The 20,000-nt window shown below is 45.2% G+C and overlaps 1 protein-coding gene across 1 annotated transcript in view; it reads left to right on the top strand.

The window, feature by feature from the left end:
- The window catches only part of gabbr2 (gamma-aminobutyric acid (GABA) B receptor, 2), a 568,733-nt gene that overhangs the window by 393,524 nt on the left and 155,209 nt on the right, over positions 1 to 20,000 (top strand). The window contains exons 9-12 of the mRNA XM_063185971.1: positions 5,517 to 5,597; positions 9,136 to 9,286; positions 11,340 to 11,472; positions 15,313 to 15,420. Of these exons, the coding sequence (XP_063042041.1) occupies positions 5,517 to 5,597; positions 9,136 to 9,286; positions 11,340 to 11,472; positions 15,313 to 15,420 (473 nt within the window). The remainder of the gene's footprint in view (positions 1 to 5,516; positions 5,598 to 9,135; positions 9,287 to 11,339; positions 11,473 to 15,312; positions 15,421 to 20,000) is intronic.

The following is a 20,000-nucleotide window of genomic DNA, read 5'->3' on the forward strand; positions in this document are numbered from 1 at the left end:
CACTTTGTCCCGCCAAAAATGTTCAAGGACCACCTGTCAACTAAATCGACAGTTGACGGGTGCTAATTCGACATTGGTACGTTTGATGCAGATCACTTACTTTTCATTCACATTTACAAGCCTGCCTTCTTGTGGTGAAAATATGACTTCAGACATGTGTGGCTTTGTAATGATGTTACAAATATAGCCTTCAACTAGCTTGTCTTGGAAAAGTAGAAATCCCCTTGCGGACCACCTGAGCTCTGTCGCGGACCACCAGCGGTCCCGGGACCACACGTTGAGCTTCACTGGGTTAGAGCAACCCCCGCCCCCTTATGATCTTGTACCCCTTAGCGGTGGTGGTAGGTACAGTATGCACGTGCCCTGCCCTTGCCTAATCAGAGGTGAGATTGTCTTTCAGATCGGAACGATTGTGTACTAAAGGCAGCATTGGAGTTCCCAGGCTAGCCCTGCCATGCGCCTTGGGGTCAAATACGTCTTTGTCATTCAGTGTTACAGACACCTTCCGCCCACTGTAACTGCAAAAACACATGATTTTTAAATTGTTTCAAGTGAATGGATGACAGCTGAGGCTTTCATGAATTCCCTGTAACAATAAATAAATAAAAAGAGTCATCTTTTTTACAGTTACAGTCAGCAGAAGGCATCCGTTACACTGAATGACAATGCCATTTTGCACGTCTTTGACCCCTTGGCAGAGGACGTTGACCCCCTCCCAGCCCTCCATTCCTCGCCCTGCATCTCCTCAGTGCCAGTATGTACCAGGGCTTGACATTAACTTTTTCGCTTGCCGGCCACTGTGGCTAGTGGTTTTCCCGAGTCACTAGCCATCCAGCTATTCTGGTAGCCACAAATTAGATTTTTTTTTTATCATCACGCTGTACATCTAACCTCAGACGATGAGGTGCTTAAAGCAAGAAGATGAGTGCCTGGGTTTCTACATGGAAATAAAACAAACAAATAGAAACTGAGTAACTGAGCTTTCTCTTGAACTTAAATACAAACAATTGATACACAAGGGGCAAAGTGCAGACTATACACTATTCTGACACGTCATACCATAGAATAAGCTACCTGCCAAATTGGCTAGGGATACTGAAATTGTTACCAGCCACAGCCAACTTTTACCAGCATTTGACCGGTTGGCAGGTGCCAGTGTCAAGCCCTGGTGTGCACTGTATTGTAGGGAGGCCCTCACCTTGGCAGAGGAGGGTAGAGGAGCCTGTTAGATGCCCTGGCGTCAGCACTCTCTCCAGCCCTCACCCACCTGGGAGTAATAGACAGGTTGATGATGCCTCTCGGAGAGGAGAGGAGAGGAGAAAGGATTGGCAAATGAATGCACACACACACACACACACGCACGCACGCACGCACGCACGCACGCACGCACGCACGCACGCACGCACGCACGCACGCACACACACACACACACACACACACACACACACACACACACACACACACAAACACAGAGACAGAGAGAGAGAGAGAGAGAGAGAGAGAGAGAGAGAGAGAGGCTTGACAACAGAACACAATACACACATCTACACACACACACACACAGACACAGACACACACACACACACACACACACACACACACACACACACACACACACACACACACACACACACACACACACACACACACACACACACACACACATCTACACATTTACTAGGGCTGCACAATATATCGAAAATGTATCGATATCGCGATATCACAGTTTGCGATATACACATCGCAAAAGTTGTGCTCATATCACAAACAGTTTTTAATATTTAGTTTTTAATAGCAAATTTGGTGAGAAGCTTAAAAAATGCATTAAAAATGTTGTCATTTTAAGTTGATGCTGTATATTAGCCACAATTTTGCCTAATAAAAAATAATGTTGGCAATAAAACATTGCCCTCAGTTTTTTTATACATGATAAAGTGTAGAATGGCAAGTGGGGAAAATATATAAACGTATTAAATATCGCGATTAATATTGATATCCCAGTATACTGTCATGTTATCGTGTATCGCATATTTTTTGAATATTGTGCAGCCCTAACACACACACACACACACACACACACACACACACACACACACACACACACACACACACACACACACACACACACACACACACACACACACACACACACACACACACACACACACACACTAGAGCGTGGCTCGGGCCGGTTTTTTCTGTCCGAGCCCGGCCCTCAGCCGACAGAAAAGTGATCAACTCCGACCCGAGCCCGAGACTAATTAAAATGTTTGTGTCCGAACCCGTCCGAAGCCCGAGACCACTGTAATAACAACAGAACCTGTGCGCAAGCAAGATTTTCTATGTGGGCTCCTCCATACTCAAAATAGCACGTGATAAATAGCCAGGATAGGCAACTAGGATGAGGCAATTTGCAGTAGCCTAATTTAGTTACGCAGGCATAGTAAGTATAAACGCACGCATACATGTGACAGCGCACCTTATGTAGGCCTATCTTTCGGTTAGACCAGAGATGTTGGTGCGGTGATCAAATGCATGGGAGGGGCGTGAGAGGATAAGAAAGGCGAAAACTAACGAATACGGTTTGGATGCAGTCAGCGCGGCTATGGACGCATTTGTTAAGTTACTGTTAGTGCAAATAAATCCCCGCGAGCCGGTGAAGATGCCACTCCTTGTGAAGAAGGTTCACCCCGAAGAACAGTAGCCTGTTCGGCCCTCCAAGAGAATATCATTTCCCCTGATGTCCATGCGGTCAACATAAAATCAGGAAAGGTTGCACGCGCATAGTTACAACTGTAGGCTACAGTAAAAGTGACAAGAATTAAGAACCTACGTGAAGGACATGAAATGTCACAGCGGACAAAATAGTAACAGGAAACCTCTTCTCCCCTACCTTAGGCTTTTATGTTAAACATTTAAGACAGCACCGAAGGCATGCTAAAACATGGACTACACTAGGCCTACAACAAAAGACCACGCGTTCACTGACAACTGTTGATTTGGCGCTTATTAAGAAAGCAAGTTGACTCGGCATTCCTGCTCGGCTGACTGGGAGTGAGCGTCCATGTTGCCACTGGTAACTGGCGCGTGCATACAGCCAATAATAATCACTCGCAAGAGTAGCCTACCAACATTTTCATTTATGCATATTCAATTACTTATTTTTTAATCACAAAACTGCCGTTTGCGTGAACTGAAACGTTTCCTCTGGTTGCTTACACTTTTCACAATATCTGTTTGCTTCAAGCCCGAGTCCGACCCGAGTCCGACAGATATTCTATTTTTTTTGTCCGAGTCCGGCCCGGCCCGTCGGGTTCCGACCCGGCCCGTCGGGCTTCGGTCGGGTTGCCATGCTCTGACACACACACACACTCACAAAAACCTGGCAGTGGAACAGGACCTCAGAGACGAGCAGCCCAGAAGATGTCAAGGATACATCAACATTTAAAGTCATTTGAACAGCGCCAGGGAAGCCATTATCGTCAGCTCGCGTCTTGTGCTAAACGATGTCACAATATGGCGCTTTTATTTTATTTCATTTATTTATTTATTTATTTATCATAATGGCCGCTCAAGTTCTTTCCCAGAGGCCTAATCTGCACAAGATGGCACACAATGGCACTCGCTACCATTTTATACTTTTTTTCTTTGTCCCCGTAGTGCCTTACCATCCTGCTGATGTTACTGCATCCGTCTGTTCTGGAGTCAGTTTTAGGTGTCGCTGGGGCATCTCATTTAGAGGCCAAGAGGGCACGACTTTGTCTTATTTTGTTACCGTACGCAGGGGCGCTGCCAGAAATGTTGGGCCCCATGAAAGATTCAAATTTTGGGCCCCCTTAAGGGCCCCTCTCAGTGCTTGGACCCCCTTAAGGGCTCCTATCAGTGCTTGGGCCCTTAGAATCTGTACCACTTCCCCCCCCCCCTCCTAGCGGCCCTCATGACCGTACGTACTAGGTAGGTCTTCACACTGCCAATTGTGCGCCTAAAAATATAATACAGTAGTATTTTAATTACTAAAAACATACAATGTTTCAGTCACCTTGGATCGTCAACAGGCATATTCCAGGTTGATCAAAACATTGCATGATTTAACAATGTGCAAAGAAATCCCGCACACTGTCCATTCCACCAACAAACTTTAATACAACGTTTCGGTCATCTGACCTTCTTCAGGTAAAGTAAGGTCGGATGACCGAAACGTTGTATTAAAGTTTGTTGGTGGAATGGACAGTGTGCGGGATTTCTTTGCACTTGACTGACAACCCCGCTGGGATAACGTCCTACGCACCTGCCCAACTACAGAGGTGTGCAAAAGCGTCTTTATTGGACATGTTTTAATAATGAAATAAAGAGGGCTTTTTGGAGCGCAATTGGCAGTGTGCAGACTGTCTCTGTCACTGTCTGACACTATTGACTGGTACCTACAAAAAATCCCTTCGGATGTGCACACCCTACCAAAAAGGTTTGCGTTGCCATTTTCTATGTTTCCTGCTCTTCTGATCTGGAGTCAGTTTTTAATGTTCTTGGAGCATCTCATTTAGTAGGTAAAAGGGCAAGAGATCAGGCTCTAGGTCAGAGTGCCTAGCTTAGTGCCAGTCTCCAACATGCTGGAATGACAATTGTTTAGATTGGTGGTTAGAGTAAGACCCAGGGTGTTCAAGACAGCCACAAGCTGTGTGTGTGTGTGTGTGTGTGTGTGTGTGTGTGTGTGTGTGTGTGTGTGTGTGTGTGTGTGTGTGTGTGTGTGTGTGTGTGTGTGTGTTCGTGTGTGTGTGTGTGTGTGTGTGTTCGAGTGTGTGTTCGTGTGTGTGTGCGTGCCCGTGCATGCGTGTGTATTTTGCTGATAAAGCGTGACTCTCCTTGTCCAAATACAGTAGTGTACGTGTACGTGTGCCATCTGTAACGCCTCCCAACAGGACATTTCCATGGTATCAGCACCGCGTGTCCCCTCTGGGGTGGACGTGCCGAGTGGCACCCGAAAAACATGTGGCCAGTCCACTGAGTAGCATGCGGCTCATGTTTTGTTGCCACAATGTCACACCAGCAGAAAAATACTGTACGTGTCAGTGTGAGTCTGGCTCTACAAGATGCTAACTGTTTTTGTTTTCCTTTCTTCTTCTCTTCTCTTGTGTTTTTTCTCTCTATCTGTACCTTTCAATCTCTCTGTATTCGTCTATCTTTCTCTATCTCCCCTCCCCCAATTTGGATGGTTTTTTTTTTCTTTCTCTCCATCCCCTCTCCACTTCCCTTCTTCACTTTTCCTCTCTCTCTCTCTTTCTCTTTCTCTCTCTCTCTCCCTCTCTCTCTCTCTCTCTCTCTCTCTCTCTCTCTCTTTCTCTCTCTGCTCCTTCTTTTTTTCTTTCTCTTACTCCACTTTCTCTCATCAACTCTATCTTATTTTCCCTTGGTCTATCTCGCTGCCTTTCACCCTTTTTCCCCTCTGCTTTTTTCGTTTTTCGTTTTTTTTTTTGCCCTACCTCAACTCTACCTCTTTTCTTTTCAATTCTCGCCCACAGAAGGCCAAGAGGTGAAAGTGGGCGAGTACAACGCCATCGCAGACAGCCTGGAACTCATCAACGACTCTATTAGATTTCAAGGTAGGAACTTCGAACTCCTTTACAGAGCTCTCTCAAGGGAGGGAGGGAGGGAAGGAGAGAGGGAGAGAGAGAGAGAGAGAGAGAGAGAGAGAGGGAGTGGGAGAGTTTGTTTTTTGTGCGCGTGTGCGTATGCATGTGTGTGTGTGTGTGTGTGTGTGTGTGTGTGTGTGTGTGTGTGTGTGTGTGTGTGTGTGTGTGTGTGTGTGTGTGTGTGTGTGGTGAATGCATTAGTACCCCTGGACAATATGTGTTTGCACTACTACAAAAAAGAGGAGTGAAGTCAGGGTAACTGATCATTTTTCCTGAACTGCAGCACATTTTGTCTTTATTTTATCACCCGGTGAGCAGATGGGACGTCTTCTGATTGGCTGAGCAGATGTCCTTTATTCCCCCGGTAGCAGGACACCTGTTATGTCATGTGGCCATGCGGCGTCTAAGCTGCTTCTTTTCCTAACTTTCTGGCGAACTGCCGTTACTAATTCTAAACTGCAGGTTGCTATGGCCAAAACCGCGTCGTTAATTCTATCGCATTTGGTTGTCAATCCAAGACATCGTCGTTAATTCTGTAGCATTTGGTTGTCAAGTCAAAAACACAGTCGTTAGTTCTATCGCATTTGGTTGTCAAGTCGGCCCAAGGTTCTACGCGCGTCCTTACACGCCTCCGACAGAGGCGCGTTTCACTAGATTAGGAAGTGATGTCCATAGCAACGAACCAAGCGCAGTGGTAAATCTACTTTCTCACGAAGCCTTAGATCAACATATTAATAAAATACTACCTTAAATGCTGGCAACCTGTTGATAAGTTGAATAACGGCCTTAGGTGTCCCGATATCAAGGGAAAATGGCTGCGCCGTCGGGTTGTTAGAGCGCTCCGCCTTGTCCATTATTTCCCTTGATATTGGGACATCTCGTCGGCTGTTATTGCATACTTATTTTAGCCTGCCTGGGTAGCCCGACTCACCCGACCTGTAATTCCACACAACTTTGCAAACTCCACTCACTATGTCTGAGAGCACACACTGGTTCTCTTTTGTTCGAGTCACTTGTCATCTCTATTGGAGTCACTCATTGGCTGACGCCGTAGAGACGAAGATTTAGTAAAATCACTCCTGAAAGGTGGGAATTTCGTGCCAATTGGGCAATGCCCGCCCACTGCCTTTATTAGGCATAGCTGTTTTCAGAAGGCATGTTCTCCATCTACCGCTAGTCCGACCTTGCCACTAAAAGAATCCTTCAAAATTGTTCTCAGTATTAAGCCGGGCATACACTGTGCGATATTTTTGCTTGTGGCTATTAAGCTCCTGCTCACACTGCAAGATGGAATTTCACTATTTAAAAGTTCACATCTCACGACTCACGTCCTCACACTATACGAGCCGACAGTTGGATGCGAGCCAAATGCTTCCACTGCGCAACGTGACAGACATTTTTCCGCGGTCTGCAGAGGAGGGAACATGCACACCTGAGGTGGAGATAAGGTCGCGCTCAACAGCAAATTGCACAGCCCTATTAATTTGTGCATGTGAAGTGTCAAATCAGGTCGTAGCACTGCTTTAACTGTGCGATTTATGCACGAACCATGACCAGGATTTCAAACAGTTTTGATTTTCTTGCGACCCCGCGATTGCACAATCGTGAGGCGAAATCGCTTGTCGTTACCCCATGTACACTGCACGATGCGAGACTCGCGATTGACCTGCGATTGAACAAGAAATCGGCCCGACTCCCAAACAGTCGCACGAGTGCCAAATCGGGATAAAATCGGGGCAAAAGTCGCACAGTGTAAGGCCAGCTTTAGGCAGAGTCTATACAGTTGCCCCATGACTCCTCATGAGTGTGTGAGTTGTTTTTGAAACAACAATCGTGTTAGTAAGTTAATTCCTCACTGGAGTGCCCGAATCGCAGAGCTTGTTGCCTGCATTTTCTCCCTATACATTCCTGTGTGTTCAGCTGGTCCTTGGGCTAGAGGGTTTTTTTTCATACAGTATGGGTAAAATATTACTATTCAAACAACGTCTGAAATAAACAGACCTGACCAACCTGAGAGGAAGTACATCAACCGACCTGTTTTTAAGGAACTCAAAAAATAAGTCAATATCACAAAACAACTCAAAACTACCATCTGACTCAAAACATTTCCAAGGACCTTGTTCAAGCTATAACCAGGAATGTTATTGTCAACAAGGGCCACCTATCTGCCCCAAGGGTCCTTTATGCAACATAGTAATGAAACATTGCTTTTCAGGAGTAACCTCAGAACTGCCATCCTCTACTTGGAGAAGGATTACAAAAATAACCCAGTGTCACGACTATCCAAAAAGGTCCCCGCTGCAGTTCTCACACTAAAAACTAGAGTTTCTGAGATTCTGACCCAGAACATTTTGCAGGACCTTATAAGCTTCAGCTCGATCTCAAAACTTGCAAGTGCAAGTTTATTTTCTTTGGGAAGGTTTCTTCTTGTTTGCTTTCTTTTTAGCTCCTGTCAAGACCAACACTGCACAGTGTGCCTAAAATTTTTGCAGTTCAAAATATAGGTATTAGATGAAATTGGTAGGGTGTGTAGTGTAGGACAAAGCGCACACACACACACACACACACACACACACACACACACACACACACACACACACACACACACACACACACACACACACACACACACACACACACACACACACACACACACACACACACACACACACACACACTTCTCACTGATCACCTGGAGTGAGCTCCTCTGTCAGACTGCCTCTCAGTGTATACATCGTATGAGTATAGTGACAGTTGTTGCCCTGTGGGGGGAAGAGAGATTGAAAGACTGTTGTTATCGCAGCTGGCCCAGAACCTCAGACTCAGGGGTGCATTTCTGGAAAGTGTAGTTGTTAGCAGTTCACAACTCTGGTAGTTGCCAATGGGAAATGGCATTGCAACTAACAAAGTAGCTAACATAGTTAGCAACTTCGCTTTTCCAGAAATGCACCCCAGACTGGGGCAACACTCTACTGGGGCGACAGACTCCAGACACCAGTCTTCACTCTGACATTTCAGAACATCGTCAGAGATGTAAACCTGGATGTTGTGCTGTAATATCCAACACCATCATTGTAGTAATCATAGCAACTCACTACTAGGTTGACAACCCAATGTCAGTCTGTTGCACACATACTCACACTCAAATTAGTCTACCGTATTCATAGCTGTTGCTTTAGAACATCGCCAGTGATGTAAACATGAGTGTTGGACCATCCTGGACACTCATGGTAGCAGCCATATGTTCATTCTGACTGCTATTTAGACACTTTTCATATCGACAGTGTGGACGTTCACACACATTGCTGCTAGTTACTAGCCTCTCTCTTGCTCGCCTACCCGCCACTCTCTCATGGAACATTATCTAAACGTTCCCGCAACCTAACTGCCAATGCACAGGCGAGAAGTACCGAACTCTGCATTCCAATTGGTTACTTACTTAACTCAGGATCCGCCCACATCCACGCACCTACTTTTACTGATGCTTTGTTATGTTGTCTCTCCTTAGGAGTGGAGCCTCCTAAGGACCGTACGTTCGTGCGGCTGCAGCGCTGGCACATCAACGTGCCGCTGTACAGCATCCTGTCGGTCATCACCTGTCTGGGCATATCCATGGCTGGAGCTTTCCTCTTCTTCAACATCAAGAACCGCAACCACAGGTGAGGAGGTCACACCGAGATACTGTAGCACAGGATTTCGAAAACTGGGTTGCACGGCCTGCCATAAGGGGGTGCATGAGCTGAATAGAGCAATGGTGGATATGTGAGTTTTATCCAGCATTGAGGAACATTAAGTCATAAGTCATTCACATGGGAACCGCTGCTGTAGCACATACAAACAAACGCCAAACACATACAGGACAGTAGGGCGGTGGTTTTCAGTGTGTGTGTTTGGGGGGGGGGTGAATGAACTGAATAACTAACATAAAACAAAACAAAACAAGAAGAAGCTAAACAAAAGATTGATAGATAGATTATTTATTCTTCTTTACAGAAACTTGTTCTGTGCCATTGACGGTGCATCTGATAGTTACAGAAACAGAAAAAAACCCACAAAAGACAAATACAAAAAAGTTGTCAGGAATGAAGGCAGCCTGAACCTCCTGCCTGAAGGCAACAACTCATAGGCCTGATGTAAGGGATGTGACACATCATTACAAATAGTATGTGTCTTATTTACCACCCTTGCTTCAACAATCATGGCCATGCTATTTAATGGCTGGCAGGCAATCTTGCCGGCCATGTTAATTATTTGCTTCAAAATCATCGGATTTCTCCTGCAACAACCTACTATGTTTGTATCCATTTAGGTACGCAGTGGCACTCTGTGTACCAAGGCAGGAAAGGGCAAAGACAGACATCTTTCTCTCTACTACACTACTACACCCCCACATACTAATCCCTATATATTAAAGGGTATCTGTACAGCCAACATGCTGTCAGAATTACAGTCAATTTGTTTGACCAAGCTACTTCTGGATAGAGCAATAAAGCGGAGGAGGTAGAACTTGACTTTATTCCAATACTCTGTTCCCCATCCGGTTTCCCCCTTGCCAAAAAATGTTCTTCATACCCAAATGCTTTCAGAAATAGGCAAGAGTTTGTGTGTGTTTTTTTTTGTTCCAGGCTTTGGCAGCAGCAGTGTATTTCAGCAGCCTTGTTCGCTGCAGGATGGAACATCACACACTCTGTCTTTCAAGCACAGTGCTACAAACAAGACATACTGTAGACATAGACATAGACATAGACATAGACATAGACAAAGACAAATACCTAGACATAGACATAGACATAGACATAGACAAAGACAAATACCTAGACAGACAGAACAGAACATAACAGCCCCAGTCACTGACATAATATAGTGACAGACAAAGCACATCAAATACGCTGCCCATTACCTACAGTAATGTGATGACTCGGCGTGGGTGAGCTTGCACCGACATGACACAGGATCTTGTCATGGCTGAATGAAGGAGAGACCCACAAAGAGGGACACACAAACATCACACACTATAGAGCTTGACAGTCCCGTCCCTTAGTTCCGCATTTCACGGGACCTAAGCTGACCATCTAACAACATGGTAGTGAGTAAATATCTTCCGATTTCAGTCATTACATGCGCTGGGCTACAAATATGCTGTTTAAGAAGCTAGATAAAGATTATTCATGCAGGAGTATCAATGTTTTGTTCCGAGGTCGTCTGCATGAAAAATGTGAAGAAACACAGCTTTCTAAAAAGTTTAGGGGTTCGTACAAAAAATTAAACAAAAATATCAGAAACAACATATGTGGAACTCGTGGCACAACTCGAAGGGGATCGAGATAACATTTTAATACCGCCATTGGATTACATGCTACGATTTTCGGCTAAAAACGCCGTTGAGGTCCCATGAAATCGGGGGAAGTGACGTCACTTTCAAGCTCTATGAGGGACACACAACCATGATACACAGATACATGACACGCAGTGTCACGCACACACACACACAAGCACAAAAGATGTCCAGCCCCTACATGAACAACCTGATCATCCTGGGATTTGAAATGATGGTGTGTGTGTGTGTGTGTGTGTGTGTGTGTGTGTGTGTGTGTGTGTGTGTGTGTGTGTGTGTGTGTGTGTGTGTGTGTGTGTGTGTGTGTGTGTGTGTGTGTGTGTGTGTGTGTGTGTGTGTGTGTGTGTGTGTGTGTGTGTGTGTGTGTGTGTCCTCAGGTTGATAAAGATGTCCAGCCCCTACATGAACAACCTGATCATCCTGGGCGGCATGCTCTCCTACACCTCAATCTTCCTCTTCGGCCTCGACGGCTCCTTCGTCTCCGACAAGGTGTTTGAGACCCTTTGCACTGTAAGTAGGCCTATTTCTATTTCAATTCTATTTCAATTAAATTCAATTCAATTCAATTCCCATTTTTTTCCAGCCCCAGGGTAGGGGATCCATATCACAGCACAGCACAGCACAGCACCGCACCGCACCGCACACAGCACAGCACAGCACCGCACCGCACCGCAACGCAACGCAACGCAACGCACAGCACAGCAAAGCACAGCACAGCACAGCACAATACAGCACAATACAACACAACACAACACAACACAACACAACACAACACAACACAGCACAGCACAGCACAGCACAGCACAGCACAGCACAGCACAGCACAGCACCGCACCGCACCGCACCGCACCGCACCGCACCGCACCGCACCGCACAGCACAGCACAGCACAGCACAGCACAGCACAGCACAGCACAGCACAGCACAGCACAACACAACACAACACAACACAAAACAGCACACCACAACACACCACACCACAACACAACACGGCTCAGCACGGCACGACACGGCACGGCACAGCACAACACAACACAACACAGTACAACACAGTACAAACCAGCACAACACAACACAACACAACACAACACAGCACAAGACAGCACAGCACAACACAGCACAGTAGAACACAAAACAACACAGCACAACACAACACAGCACAAGACAACACAACACAACACAACACAGCACAGCACAGCACAGCACAGCACAGCACAGCACAGCACAGCACAGCACAGCACCGAGTAAAAATACAGATCACCTAATGAAGGTGAAGAGCCTTACTTTTGAGGGTTTTCATGGGATCTCTGCCAAGTGCTTTTATAGCTGAAATGTGTCACTAAAATGAGGGGGAGATGTGCAAACCCTTGCCACAGTATTAATGGTTCTCTCTGCCCCCATTTCAGATGACATAGTTAGTGAGACCGTTGGGGCACACCTAGTCCTGATACAGGCCAGATGGGTCGTGGGCATCTCTCTGTGTACCACGGTGTGTGTGTGTGTGTGTGTGTGTGTGTGTGTGTGTGTGTGTGTGTGTGTGTGTGTGCGTGCATGCGTGCGTGCCTGCCTGCCTGTGTGCGTGCGTGCGTGCACGTTTGCGTGCGTGCATGCTTGTGTGTGTGTGTGTGAGCACGTGTGTGTGTATGTCTGTGTATGCGTGTACTGTGTATGCATATGTCCACGTGCCCTGTAGCTATGTTTTTGTGTGTGTATTTATTTGTCAGTTGGTAAGCAGATTCAGAGTCCACATGCTAGCTGCCACCTGTTTTCTTGCGGCCGGCGGTGGTGTTGGAGCCAATCAAAAGGTGTCAGTGGGCAGTGTTGCCAGATTGGGCTGTTTCCCGCCCAATTGGGCTGCTTAGGATGGCCGTCTGCGGGTAAAAATGGCATTTAGCAGAAAAACCTGCCCAACTTTTGCCATAGAAATCAATAGAATTGGGAAGAACTTTGTGCTTCTAGGCGGGTTTTGAGCATTTCTTGGGCTGGAAATCGTCAGCATCATCTGGCAACCCTGGCGGTGGGTCAGGTGGTAACCAGGGCTTGACATTAACCTTTTTCGCTTGCCGGCCACTGTGGCTAGTGATTTTCCCGAGTCACTAGCCATCCAGCTATTCTGGTAGCCACAAATTAGATTTTTTTTATCATCACGCTGTACAGCTGTACTTGCTTAAAGCAAGAAGATGAGTACGTGGGTTTCTACATGGAAATAAAACAAACAAATAGAAACTGAGTAACTGAGCTTTTTTCTTGAACTTAAATAAAAACAATTGATACACAAGGGGAAAAGTGCAGACTATACACTATTCTGACATGTCATACCATAGAATAAGCTACCTGCCAATCAATGGCTAGTGATACTGAAACTGTTACCAGCCACAGCCAACTTTTACCAGCATTTGACCTGTTGGCAGGTGCCAGTTTCAAGCCCTGCTGGTAACTGTAACTGGTACTGTGATGTGATTCATGCCACCCTGCTTCCCTGGGTGCCCCGTGGCACAGAGTGTGACTCATTTGGCTGCCCTCGCTCGCTCTGATTCCGACATGTCTGCTATTTTTTTAATTAGAGCACTTTGATTACAGAGATAGTTTCAACCCGGCGGGAGATATCATAGACCTAATAAAAGTATGAACCGAAAGACACACTGGCTGGCTGTCAGGCAAGACAGGACAGCCTGACAGATATATTGACTGACAGACGGAAACTTTGTAGACCGTGTCTCCAAAGTGGGGTGCTTAAGATTTGATTTACTGATCCGAATGCCTTCAAGGATGCCTGTGCAAATTGGTTTGCATATTAAAACAATCAACTGCAAATTGGGATAATGCGTATTAGTACCATTTTTTATTCATTAAAATGGCTTATTACATAAGTGTGTTTTAGTCGTCATCGAATGGTTCACTCTGTTGTCAGGTACTCATCAGGAGTGTGTGTGTGTGTGTGTGCTTGTGCGTGTGCGTTTGCCTGTGTGTGTGTGTGTGCGCGCGCGCAGGTGCGTGTGCGTGGGTGCGGGTGCACGTGCACGTGCGGGTGTGTGTGCGTGCGTGTGCGGGTGTGGGTGCATGTGTGTGTGTGTGCGTGTGCGCTTGTGCATGTGTGCGTATGCGTGCGTGTGCGTGCGTGTGTGTGTGTGTGTGTGCTTTTCTTAGGCTTTAGACTCTAAGACATAGAGTGGGAAAAATGGGGAGGGAGAGAAGACGATTGCCTTCAGGGTTGTTCTCGCACATCAAAGTCAAGATGTCTAGGATTTCATTCAAGCTGTATAGGAGGAGAGACAAGGCAGGAGAGAACAAGACATAGAAATAGAATATGCAGTGAAAGACAGAGACAGAGTGACAGAGTAAGAGTGAGAGGAAAAAGAAGGCAGGCAGAGAGAGAGGGTGAGAGAGAGAGAGAGAGAGAGAGAGAGAGAGAGAGAGAGAGAGAGAGAGAGAGAGAGAGAGAGAGAGAGAGAGAGAGAGAGAGGTAGATGGAGGGAGGGAGAGAGAGAGAGATGACGTTGCACAGTGAGTCACTGCTCCTGAAAAGAGAGTTATCTTTATCCATGCAGACAAATGGAAAGATGAGGCTGCGACAGGCAGTTATCACAGTCGTATGGTGTCTCTGTTTGTATGTGTGTATGCAGTGAGTCTCTGTACCACACTATTACCAGAGAGAGTAGAGAGAGAGGTTCCATTGGCCCATTGTTTCCTGGTTCTATTATTGGGGGGGGGGAAATGCCCCTTTAGGCAGACCTAGGCAGACCTGAGGACTGTTCTATTCAATGCTAGGAGCATTATGACACACCCCTTTAGGCAGACCGGAACCTGGTCACTTTAGGTGCCCATAGAAACCTATTATGTTGGCATATCTCTATACTTAAAGAATCTCTGGTATTACTCCAGTCCTCACATTACTGTACATTAGCTGTATCCAAAGCGAATTGCAATTATTTATAGTAAGTAACGGGTGTTACATACAGCTGACACTTTTTTCACTGCAGCTTACAATTACTTAGGCACAGGGTGATTCTTAGAGTCTTTGCTGCAAGGTAAGGTGCCTTGCTCAAGGGTGCCCCAGCCACTGATGATACGGGATTTGAACCTACAATCTTCCAATTGCAATTCCAAATGCATATTGAAAAAATCATCCAAGTCAGGCCCCGATCTCCAACATTACATTACATTACATTACATTACATTACATTATATTGCATTTGGCAGACGCTTTATAACCAAAGCGACTTTCAAAAGAGGACATAATCAAGCCAACATCACAAGCAAATACAAAGTGCACAGGAAATATACAGAACAACAAGTGCAGTTGCAAAGATGTACATGGTTACAGTACACTGATTGGTTTATTTTCTTCCAGGTGCGAACGTGGATCCTTATAGTGGGTTATACCACGGCTTTCGGTGCCATGTTCGCCAAGACCTGGAGAGTCCACGCCATCTTCAAGAACGTCAAGATGAAGAAGAAGGTGAGTCAGCATGCATCCAACAGGGTCCCCACTGGTGCTTGAATTCCTTGAAAATGCTTGAATTTCAATTAAGTGTTTTCAAGGTTGTGAAAAAGCTTGAATTTTTGGTGAAGTGCTTGAAAATGCTTGAAATTTGTGTCAAGTCAAACTCAATAAACCAAATAATAGAAATAAATCTGAGGGAGTGAGATGTCAGATGGGATTTGCCATTCGACACCCTAAAATCGATTAGAATGCAGGAAATTTCATCTTAAAACCACAAAATTTTCTGGGGGAGGACCCCCACACCCCCCTCCCACTGCGCTTCCCATGACCATCATCCTGACATGGGCAAACACAACTAGTAGGCGACCTATTTAAAGGTGCTGGAAAACTGAAAATTTGGTGCTTGAAGGTGCTTGAAAAGTGCTTGAATTTGTTCATGAAAAAGGGGTGGGAACCTTGATCCAATTTTCAGCCAAAGCACTGTTTGGGAAAAGGTGCCCTCTCCCTATTACAACCTAAATATCTCAGCCTCCGAAGCACAGAAAAAACATGAAATGGGTTGCATTTCAAAGCTAGAACCTTCATTTTTGTACTAGAATTTGTTCATTCAGCTCTAATAGACCCACATTTTTTATAAAACAAAAATCTCAAGATTCTGAATGCAGCGTATATGTCGCTCCGGGACACAAGGGGTTAAAGGTGCCCAATTGTGGGTAGAGAGCTTTTGGCAATCTACAGAGGTGGAGAATTTCTTTGATAGGATAGTGGCCAGAGTAGGTATTGCAATTATGCTGCTCATTGAAACTGCTGTCTACTGATCTACAAATTTGATCTTTTCATGAATGTTCATGAAATAATTAACTAATATTTACTAGTATGACGAAAGAACAGTTAGTTTTGCAGCTGAAAATGTCTATTTCTGGAAATTTTAAATGGAGAAGATTCCCCTTTTTTGTGTATGAAAAGTGCAATTTTACTTAGAATTTGATGGTGGTGGTAAATATTTGTGAATAAGGCAACATTTATGAATGGGCAGCATGAATTCTGGAAATAAACTACTAAAAATATTACACAGTGAATGGTGTTAATAATGTTGTTGCAGTCAGAGCACACCCACAAGCCTAGTGATGGTCACACCAGTGGCGTACACAGACATTTTGGGGGGCAGGTGGTCGAGGGGGGACGGAGGGCATATGGAACTTATGGCTGCCTTACTAGCGTAGGGGCTAAATATTATATTGTGACATTATTGTCACACGCTTGTGTACACACAGTACAAGGTGACAAAAAGACCTCCAAAAATAGTATGTTAAAAAGAGGCCATTTTTGTATACAGTAGGGCAAAGGGGCAGGTGCTTCAGTCCCTGTCCGTGCACACCTACAGGTCACACCTTTACATAGAGCCTTTGCATTGTATGGATTGGAGAGGCGTGTGGTGTGCTTTAGACCTTGCTTTTGAAATGAACTTAACATTGTGAACACTGCAATAAGAGGCCAGCATTACATAACGAAAAAGGAAAACATTAAGTCATTCTCAGATTAAGTCATATTAACTGTGATAATTAAGGAAATGTTTTCTTTAATTTCATTTTCATTCATTAACTGTGGGTTGGATATTGCACATGGTTATTGCCTGTGGTCTAGGAGTCATGATGACCAGTGTAATTTGAAGCCACCATTACGTTGCGTTAAACCTGCATAACAAACCACTTGAGTAACCTTAAAAGGATTATACATGTTTTTAATTTCCTCTAACCCTCATTTGCATATTTCATGTGGTAGTAAATCATGGCCACTTTACAGCGTCCGACTACACTTGACTTGAGCTGCCGGAGGATGGGGGTGGGGGGGGGGTTGATGAAGGAGTGGAGAGTGGAGGGTGTTGTGAGGTGGGTGGGTGGCGGGGTGCGGTTCGGTTAAAGGGACACTGTGCAGGAAATGGTCAAAAAGGGTGCTGCAACTATGCTGCTCATTGAAACAAACTGGGCTGCCAATTGCCAAATTTGATCTTTACATGAAAGTTTTCTAAGTAATAAACAAATAATTTCTTGTATGGTCCAAGTAGAGTCATTTTAGCAGCTAAAATGACTATTTTTGGAAATTCAAAATGCCGGACCATGGAGAAGATCCCCTTTTCATGTATGAAAAGTGCAATTTTTCCAGTCATAATGAATACTTAGAATTTGATGCTGGTGGTAAGTATTCATGAAAAGGTAACATTAGTGAATGGGCAGCATGAATTCTGGAAATAAACAACTAAAAATCTCACACAGTGTCCCTTTAAAGATTTCTAGTTTTGTGTGCAAAAATGTGGTGTTTCAATAGTAGAGTAGAGTAGAGTAGAGTAGAGTAGAGTAGAGTAGAGGAGAGGAGAGTAGAGTAGAGTAGAGTAGAGTAGAGTAGAGTAGAGTAGAGTAGAGTAGAGTAGAGTATCATTTATTGATCCCAGGAGGATTTTAAGGTGTCAGAAGCATACATGCAGACGACATAACACACTAGACACACATCCTTACACATATATTAACCATGTGTAGCTCAGTCTTGCAAAGTAAAGGTGTGATTTGAACCTGCAACCCTCTGGTTCAAAGACCAAATTTCTTACCATTTGGCAATGCCTGCCTTTGGGGGCAGGGACAGAGGTGAAAGTAGGGGTGGAAGACATGTGTAAGGGTGGGGGTCAGAAAACTCTTATTTGAATCCGTTGATTACGTTGCTGAATGTGCATAAACTCAGCCATGTCTGACTTAAGGCGACGATATCGGTCCCTCAGATATTTTCCCTTAACTTGGTTGTTAAGGTCTTTTGTGCAACGATTTTAAAGAACTTTAAGGGATTTCTTAACTTTAAGGGAAACCCTTAAATATTTAAGGGGAAACCCTTAAGGAAAACTTAAGGGGAAATTTTAAGGGTGTTTGTGCAACTGACTTTCACTTAGGGGACCCTTAACTCAGACTTTAAGGGAAATACTTAACTTAAGGTGTTTTGTGCAACCGGGCCCTGGGCTTTAAAGACAGCTCATTGGCCACTTTGAGCCATTTGTGAGTGTGTTTGGCTAGTAAGATTAACATCTACTAGCCATTTTGGCTGGTGATGAAAGACGTTCATTTAGTGGCCTGGGGATGCTTCACTCACTGATGAGGTGGGACTTGAATCTACTGTACACTCCTCCAATTCCAGGAGCAACTCTGGGGTGAATTTCTCAAAACCAAAGTTGCTTACTACATTAGCTACTTTGTTGTTTTCAATACATTTTCCCATTGGCAACTCTCTCTCTAACAGGCTAACAACTTCTCTTTTGAGAAACTCGCCCCTGGTCAAAAGAACAGTGGCCTTAACAGTAGGCCATGGCTTCCCCTGGCAGCAGGGAAAGCGATAGGAGTTGGGTGGGGCTGGCTGAACAGGGTGGGAAGATGAATTGAACCTGCAACTGCATAACCTTTCAATGCTAGGTGCCATTGGTTTCCTACTACAGAAGTTGGACGAGGCAAAGCCTTCTCTACCGTTATGGTTTACCTGGTCGCAATTTCAGCGCGCCAGGAGGGTTCAGGTTTTAACACTCTGGATGGTCACCCACTAGTGTGCCGATTCATGTCAGGCGCTAGGCGCCTATAGCCTGGGAACTCCCATACTGCCTTTAGTTCTACACAATCGTTTCGATCTGAAAGACAGTCTGGGGAGGATGACTCATGACGTCCAAGATCATGGGATCTGTGTCATAATGGCTAAGCATTCCGACCGTAACAGTTTCTCTGCCCAATCAGAGAGCAGGGCAGTGTGTCATAATAGCCAAGTATTCCGGCCCCATACGGAATTTACAATAGGCAACTCCCCAGACCTAATCTCACTTGTGATTAGGTCTGGTGTTAACCAGGCAAAGGCGCCTATGCCCTGTGGCCAGTCAGATGATACCCCCCGGGGATATTGCTCTGGTCCTGGAGACCTTGGCTATGTCTCAAATTGTGTATTGTTTCTTAATGCTTATTTATTGTTAGCTCTTATTTATTATATGGTTGTCTATTGGCTGGAATGTGCTGTGTGGATGGCCAGGTGGCATTCAATTTCCCCTGTGGGGATTAATAAAGTCTCTCTCATCATCTCATCTCATCTCAAATGACGCACTTTTGTCAGTGCACTGACAGTCAGTGCACAGTGCACACAGGTCTTGCACTGAGGTCTTTAGTGCATAGTGTCGTGGAAAAATTGAGCACTATGCACTGTGCCCTCGCTGGAAGTGACGGGTGAGCATGGCATTAGCTCTCCAAAATACGAGTTGGCTACTGTTTACAATGCACAGCGTCTGTTGCTTGTATTTCCATGTCCTTCACCCCAAAGGACAACAATCACACATACAATACTTTGGTTGGCATGAAAAGGTTGGTGTCCCATCAACATTACTTACAGAATTAGGAGACTGTTGACCAAACTCTTCTACTGAACTGAATGCCACATTTCCTCCGTGTCATTGTCAACATGGCCGCCGTTTAGTGCGTGCAGTGTCCATCATTCAAGCACTACATTTTTCCGCCATTGTTAGGGGATCATACTGGCACTTTCAGTGCACTGGCTCAACTGAATTGTTCAGCTTGAGTGCCTTA

Source organism: Engraulis encrasicolus, chromosome 20 (assembly GCF_034702125.1).
Source record: "Engraulis encrasicolus isolate BLACKSEA-1 chromosome 20, IST_EnEncr_1.0, whole genome shotgun sequence".
Taxonomy (NCBI): Eukaryota; Metazoa; Chordata; class Actinopteri; order Clupeiformes; family Engraulidae; genus Engraulis; species Engraulis encrasicolus.